The 7,669-nt window shown below is 42.8% G+C and overlaps 1 protein-coding gene across 1 annotated transcript; it reads left to right on the plus strand.

Moving 5' to 3' along the window:
* The first annotated feature begins 1,185 nt into the window (after positions 1 to 1,185).
* LOC139220063 (calcium homeostasis modulator protein 2-like) lies at positions 1,186 to 7,192 on the plus strand. The gene is made up of 3 exons (XM_070852119.1): positions 1,186 to 1,306; positions 1,520 to 2,100; positions 5,837 to 7,192. Exons 2-3 carry the CDS (start codon positions 1,549 to 1,551, stop codon positions 6,248 to 6,250), a joined length of 966 nt encoding a protein of 321 aa, XP_070708220.1. The 5' UTR covers positions 1,186 to 1,306; positions 1,520 to 1,548; the 3' UTR covers positions 6,251 to 7,192.
* Positions 7,193 to 7,669: the final 477 nt, after the last annotated feature.

Here is a 7,669-nt window from a genome sequence, read left to right on the forward strand (position 1 = left end):
CACGGAAGTGGCCCAAGAATATCTTCATCATATCCACGTAATGACGATGGGACACCAGAAAGATCAGGAAAGTCAGGATCTGCGGAAGGCCGAGGTGAGTCCTAAGATGTGGGGGTGTGGGTATACTGCTTTTCACATTAGCATACAGTATGAAACTGGTATGCAGATTTCTTTTACTGTATGCTACCATGTTTTGCTGGTTTTGGAAAGCAAAGGCTCCTGCCTGTACTCAGTCACTTACGACAGGTGACACTGTCTACTGTTAAAACGTACGCTGCGTCCTGCCACGAGGCTTTTAGAGAGAGATCTGTCTTGGGGCGCCCGCTGGTTAAACGCTTTTTAGATTGCATCAGAAGACAGCGGCCCATCATGTGCTCCTTGGCACCGCTGTTGGATTTACCAGTGGTTTTAGGAGCCTTGGTTAAGCCCCCACTTGAACCAATGACACAGATCTCCCTCAAGTTACTGCCTCTAAAGACTGCACTTCTCTTAGCCCTGACTTCGGCTAAAAGAGTGAGAGACTTTTGTGTTCTCTGTCTCTCCGTCTTGTCTCACCGTCAGAGATGACGGCAGTTCAGCCATTTTGAGGCCTTTTTATGCCGAAGTTTATAACCAGCCCGTTCAGATCGGGGGGTTATTTCCTTACAGGGTTTCTTCCCTCCTCCTCACACAAATGAGAGGAACGCAGCATCACATTGCCTCTGCCCCGTGCGCACACTGTCTCATTATGTGGCATGTCCAGCGGCGCTCAGACAGACACAGCAACTGTTGTTCATTACAGACAGCGTTCTTTGGAGAAGCCTCTGGCTAAACAGCGCTCGTCTCACTGGCTGTGTGATGCCATCACACTAAAGAGAGCAGAGCAGGGACGGAGGGCAGACTCCTGTGTCGGTGATCTGGTGTGTGTCAGTGCTTATGGACTCCAGTGGTCCAGTGGGGCACTGACCACATCCAGCTTCGCCCTTATGCCAATAGCAACAGCTCTTAAAGGGTTAAAGGTTATACTCATAGAATCTGGGGTTACAAAAGGTAACTAACATTCCTGGGCTGTCCCGCCTATTGCTATATTGCTCTGTGATTTGCAACACATGTTTTCACTTACAGAGCCTTTTTTTCCAACGGAAACTGAAGGGCAGTTCCTGACTATGAGTCATCACACGCCGGCCAGGAGCAGGGAGTTTTCTTTTCTATCTCATTTTATGTTTTGAACACATTGAATAGTTTTCCTGCAATGTCATTGCACTGGATGTTTAGAATGGATTCTAAAGTCTGAATCACTTGTCCCGCCTCAGGACACTGCTGGAGCGTGAGTTAACACTATTTGTTTTTTAATCAAATGGCAGGATTTATTTAACAAGAAACTTCAATCTTAGAATGTTTTCAACTGTTTCTGGTTTCTTTTTTGAATATTGCAACAAGCATGAAGTAAGTGTAACAATCAAAACAATGTGTTTGAAACAGAAGCTTCTCTTTGACTCTTAGTTTGTTATTTATCTCTCCTTTCTTTCTCTCTCTGCAGCCAGACATAGTACTTCAGTACATTCCAACATGGCTGCTGCTGCACTCGTCACAGAGAACTTTAAGTTCGTGTCCCTTTTCTTCAAGAGTAAAGATGTGATGATTTTCAACGGTCTGATTGCTCTGGGCACTGTGGCCAGCCAGACTGCGTACAATGTTTTTGCCTTTAATTGCCCATGTTCCCCTGGGAGGAACTACCGCTATGGTCTGGTTGCCATTGGTGTTCCAGCACTGGCATTTTTCCTCGTAGGAATAATGATGAACAAGAGCACCTGGGACCTGGTGTCTGAGTGTCGGCTCAGAAACTGCCGGAAGCTGTCAGGAGCCGCAGCCTTTGCGCTGCTGGGAACCATCATCGGTCGAGCTGTGGTAGCTCCGCTGACTTGGGTGGTCATCTCTTTGCTGCAGGGCCAGGCATACACATGTGCCCTCAGTGAGTTTGTTGACCCCAGTACGCTGGAGGGCTGCCCTTCAGATCAGGGGTGCGAGGACATGGCGAAACTCCCATGTGAAGGAAGTGTTTCAATGGAGCTGCAAGGCGTCTGGGCTGGGATTGAGCGGAGGCTGAAATATGAATCTCAGGTAGTGACTTTATGTTTTGTCTCTGTCCTTGTTACAGTTCTCAGTCTGGGCAGCTGTGCTACTTTGGTTTGTGGGTCAGATTAGGTTCAGAGGGCGGTGCCGATTAACCCTTTCAACGGGTTGGGTGGGTGCAGTTATTAAACAACCCTGCATCACTTGTGGGGAGTGGGAGTCAGGACATTGTTGCCCTAGCTTAGCAAACTGGAAAGACTGGAGGCCTGTGGAAATAGCGACCCTAGTTCTGTCCAAAATGCAACACACCTACAAACACCACTAAAGCTCACAGATGAATGTGGTGTATCTTGTTTGTTTAATCTACAAACACGCAAACATGTAAAAATGACAGTTTGTGGTGTTGGCGATAACACTCCATCTGCTTAATGCTTAAATCAAATAAGACAAACATCAGTAAGTGCTGTTATCATCATGGGCTCGATCACTTGAAAATTCCCTTGATATGCATCCATTTTCTGCGTGCCTTCACTCCCTGCTTTCCTAATGTGCTGGAATAGGATAACACACTCTGGATTTATAATGTCTCTCTGTGCTAGGTGCAAACAGATGGAAGTGATAGCTCTCAATCTCACCCTTGGTAAACCACCGAAATTGTGAAGCAGTCTGTTGATATTCTTTTTTCTTTGTCAGCAAGTCCCACGTGCAGAGCCAAACCAACAGTGAATGTACGTACTAACAAGTGTTGTGTTTGTGTGTATCAAAGCCAGATATATCTTCTTAGGCAATGCCGTAGAGCTCCATTGTCCAACTGTCAAAAACACAATTGAGCCACACCGTTGCACTGGCTGACATGTTACTTCATCACCATGAACACTCACTGTAGTTTATGTGGATTCAGTCCCATATCATCAGGTGTGAACAGTCACAAAGTACATTTACTTGAGTACTGAAGTACATCAAGTACAAATATTTGTGCTTTACTTGAGCATTGATATTTTTGGAAACTTAGAACTTTTACTCCACTACATTTGAAAGAGAAACATTGGACAGCACATATTGCACAGCTGTAAACTCAGCATATCAGTTTTCCAAAATGTGATGGGCTGTACTCACAGGAGAATAACTTCTCCTCCTACGCCCTGCCCAATCAGTACTGAGCGGATGTGAGAGATGAGAAGGAAGCAGGATGGCTCAATTATATATCACTTACATACAAAGTTAAAAGGAGTCATTTTAAAGGTCCCACTGGGAATGTCTGTGGAAGAGGGGAAGAAAGAGATCCATGGTGGAAAGGTGATAGAGGCCAAATGACCCCAATCTAATAAAGATGGTATCAAAACTGATTACATTTGAAAAGATTATGCCATCTGAAGTAGGAATGAGATGGATTAAATGTCAGAGAGTGGGACACAGTACAACAGTGTAGATGGAAGCAAAAAAGCTGAAATGCTGTAATGTGGAGGTGAGCATAGTGCTGCCTATGGTGGATGTGTGGAACAGAAGCAAGCAAAAGTAGTGCAGAGATACAAGATTGTGAATAAGGTGTCATATGTTGAGGCATGAGGGAGTGTTGATGCTAATGGAAAGAAACACAGCAAGCCCATAGAATCTCATACAAATCTGAATGATGAGATGTAGAATGATGCTGAACCCCAGAGTTTAGGCCTAAAGAGTTCCAGGCCAGGAGGGTCAGATACCTCTCAGTAAGAGTTAAGGAAAGCCCCTTGATTGTAGACAAGAAGAACTTTTAGCCTTCATATGTGAAGTTGTTAATGTTGCCACACAACGAGAAAGAGGAAGTGACACAATGAAGGCGGTGGTGAAAGCTGCAGAGGAGTTTCTAGGTTTTAAAGATTGAAGCTGAAGATGCACATGGAATGTGGGCGATAAATAATGATGGAGGAGCTCAAAATGCTGTTTAGATTTATATTGGTATTTCATATTTTGCAGTGGATTGCTAGAAGTCTGATTGCAAATGGTCAAGAATTGTTGAAATGTTGTGCTGATTCAGAAGTTAAGCCTGGTATTGTGTACATTCAGGACACTTGGCTTCAGTCTCATCTTGATTTTATCTTACCTGGTATGAGTCAGTGAGGTGTGATAGAGAAGAGAGCAAAGGTGGAGGGTGTGCAACATTTATTAGCTATGGCATGGCATTTGGAAGAGCAGCAACCTCAGCAGAAGTTGAATGCAAAGTGATTGAGATATGTAAAACAAATGGGAACCTTTTCAAAGTGAATCTCTATAACCCTTGTAAACCACTGATATTAGAAACAGTAGAGAAGTTCATTAATAGACAAGCACCGTGCGGAGACTTCAATACCCACAATAGCTTTTGGGAGAGTACACATACGGACAATGACAGAGATGTAGTTGAAGAGCTGATGGATATAAGACAGTTAGTTTGTCTTAATGATGGAAATGGAACAAGAATTGATATTTGTACCAACACACTGTTCTGTATTGACCTTACCTTAAGTTTCTAATAGTGTGGCAAGTTCATGTGAGCCTTCAGCAGGGTTCAAATATTGGAGGCGATCATTTTCCAATCATATGTTGTATAAACATAGAGGTAAATACTAAAGACAGGCCTTGTCATAAGAAGTAGTGCTTTGCAAAAGCTAATTGGGAAAAAAATCAAAGAACTAAGTAGTCAATCAGCAGACTTAGTGACAATGCAGCGTTGAATAGTATAGTAATGAATACAATAGGGGGGAAAAAGAAAAATGGTCCCATGTTGGAATGCTGAATGCTCGGAAACTATTAAAGTCTCTTGCTCATATAGTAATTAAGAGTAGTAAATGAAACAGAAGGAGGAATTACTGTTCTACTATAGGAAGAGAAGGGAAAATAGGAGATGTGAGGTCAATGTTTAAGAAGATGAATGGGAAAAAGGGATCTGTTCACATACTGGTATGAGAAGATGATGGAATACTGGCAATAACAGCCAAAGTAAGGGCAAACACATTAGGATGATACCCACAGACAAAGAAAAGAAAAGATTTTAAATGAAAACAGTGGTGTATACAGAAAGAAGAGAAGGGATTACAGTACTATAGCAATAGTAATGCTGCTAACTACAGACCCTACATGGCCCTACATTCTCACCCCTCTAAATGGATAGAGAAGATATTAGTCAGAAGCACTTCAGTGCTGCCCCGTTGCTATGGTTACTCATTCAATATAACCAGTGCATTCATTCAGAAAATCTACTTAGTAATTGTCCTATATCACACTTATGGAAACCCTGCAGTCAATCAGAATCCAGTAATCAGCCAGACTCTAATGTAACGATAAAAACTGATGGCCACATGGTCTAACCCAATGTTTAAAAGATGTGCATGCAAAAAAAAAAGACCACAGCTGGGATTGGAAAAGAGATAATCTGGCAGTTAGATATGACTAAGGGGCAGGTGTATTTACTGTTAAACTCATGAGGGAGCCGGGAGCTGGTGTGCAGGTGAACGGGGAGGTCAGGTGATGCAGGTGATGGGACCATACCGGACAGGTGAGGGAATGACACAGGAAATGAGTGACAGAGGAATGAATGACTGAATGAGTTGCTATGACAGATTCATTGCTTACCGATCTGAGCTGATGGTGATGATTGAAACATCACTGCCAATGCTGATTAACAGGCACATGTAATGAAGTACATGTCCAAAAATACAACATAATAATGGCTGGTGCTTTTAAGAGCCACCACCTTCCTTTATGGCTGGATGTAAAGACAGTTGCTGTGTTGACAAGGTGCTGACTTGGTGTCTGTCTATTTTTTCAGCTGATGGGCTGGTTGCTTGTGGCAGGAATATCTCTGACCGTGTTCCTGACGCTGTGTGTGAAGCGCTGCTCCTCTCCTCTTGGCTACCAGCAGGAGGACTACTGGTCTCAGTACCGCTCTAATGAAAAGACCCTCTTCCAGCGCACGGCAGCTGTACATGCCCGCCTCCTGGCTGCAGAGAACATTAAGGGCTTCTTTGGCTTTGTGGCACTGGAAAAGGGAGAGAAGGAGCAGTTGGCTGAGTACCAGAGCGTAAGTCCTATCAGCAGCACTAACTGGAACAGAGTGACTGGTGTCTACCTCTACAGGGAGAAGAATGGACTGCCTTTGTACAGCAGGCTCAACAAATGGGCCACGTACAGCCTGGAGAATAACGTGGAGGCCCTGGACAAAGAGATGGACATGCTCAGCTGACAGTATTCATCTGGAGGGCAGTGCAGTACTATATGTATATATATATATATATATATATATATATAGTCATTCATTGTCTCTGAACTAATAATTACCAGACTTATTCACTTTTGACTTGTAATGTGATCCAAAACACAAAATAAAATAAACATTAAAATGAGAAAGCCAATGAGGTGGTGGGCCACAGCATATGCATATTTTCATTCATGAAGAACTGAAGAACTGCCCCCACCTCATTTGCATATTGAATTTGATCCAACATGAGAAGCAACAACAAGAAAGCTTAATAATATGTGGAGTGTTGGGGCAATATAAACAGGATTTGACTGAAATCAAGTCAGATCGATTCACAGATTGAAAGTTTCATATTTCATTTGAGATACTTTCCGCCAAATGCGTTACTCTAAGTTCTATTTGCAAAGTTCCTTTTAAAAGTGAACTTCCTTAAATGGTGAACTCCAAACCAAAGGTGTGGCTGGACCTCTGTGTGCTGAACCTGGCAGAGTACTCCACATGTGGACCCAGTCCAGTCCCGTCATGTCAAATCTTATGTGGTCATGATTGAGTCACATATTCACGCTGGGTTATATAAAGTTCACATGTGCTGTATTCCAAGTCCCTCTGTGTGTCTGTACTCAGACTTACTTTATTAGTTTTAGAGTATTAGAGTGTTAGTGTATATACTCCTTCTGATATTCCTTCCTCTAGTGGTTTTTTCCTTACTTATTTAAATGTACTATATTTGTTGTGGATGCTGCTGTAACAATACAGTTTCTCAGTCAGGGATCAATAAAGTACATCTATCTATCTATCTATCTATCTATCTATCTATCTATCTATCTATCTATCTATCTATCTAACTATCTATCTATCTGTGTATCTATCTATCTATCTATCTATCTATCTATCTATCTATCTATCTATCTATCTATCTAAAGGCAGTCATGTTCTCAGTAGTATTGTTATGAACTAAAATCATGTTGTACTGATCCTTCTATGAGCTTTAGTTTTTAATAAAAACATAAGAAATGAACACCTATGGGTATTTGCCGCTTGGATGGAGTTGACCAGCTAACAGGCCGCACTCTAGTGTCAGGCACAGCAAAGTGGTCAGAAGAGAGGAAATCATCACAGCGAGACTGGGATTGCATCACGCAGGTTCAAATGACAGGATGTGTGTGCTGCAGAAAAGGAACAGTGACAAGAGTAAACCTGAGATGTTAGAGACAATGTTGGACATATTTTAAAGAAAGACTGCATGATAAAGTCAGACAGGCCGCTCGGGAATGGGATCTTGAAGTAGGGTGAAATGATGGATGCTACACACTCCTGTACAGTAGAGGGCGGTCATGGGTGTGTACGTCCACACTGACGGGATGTCTCTTCAGGGAGGAAGTGACGACACTCATTTCTCTGCGC

This window comes from Pempheris klunzingeri, chromosome 20 (assembly GCF_042242105.1).
Source record: "Pempheris klunzingeri isolate RE-2024b chromosome 20, fPemKlu1.hap1, whole genome shotgun sequence".
Taxonomy (NCBI): Eukaryota; Metazoa; Chordata; class Actinopteri; order Acropomatiformes; family Pempheridae; genus Pempheris; species Pempheris klunzingeri.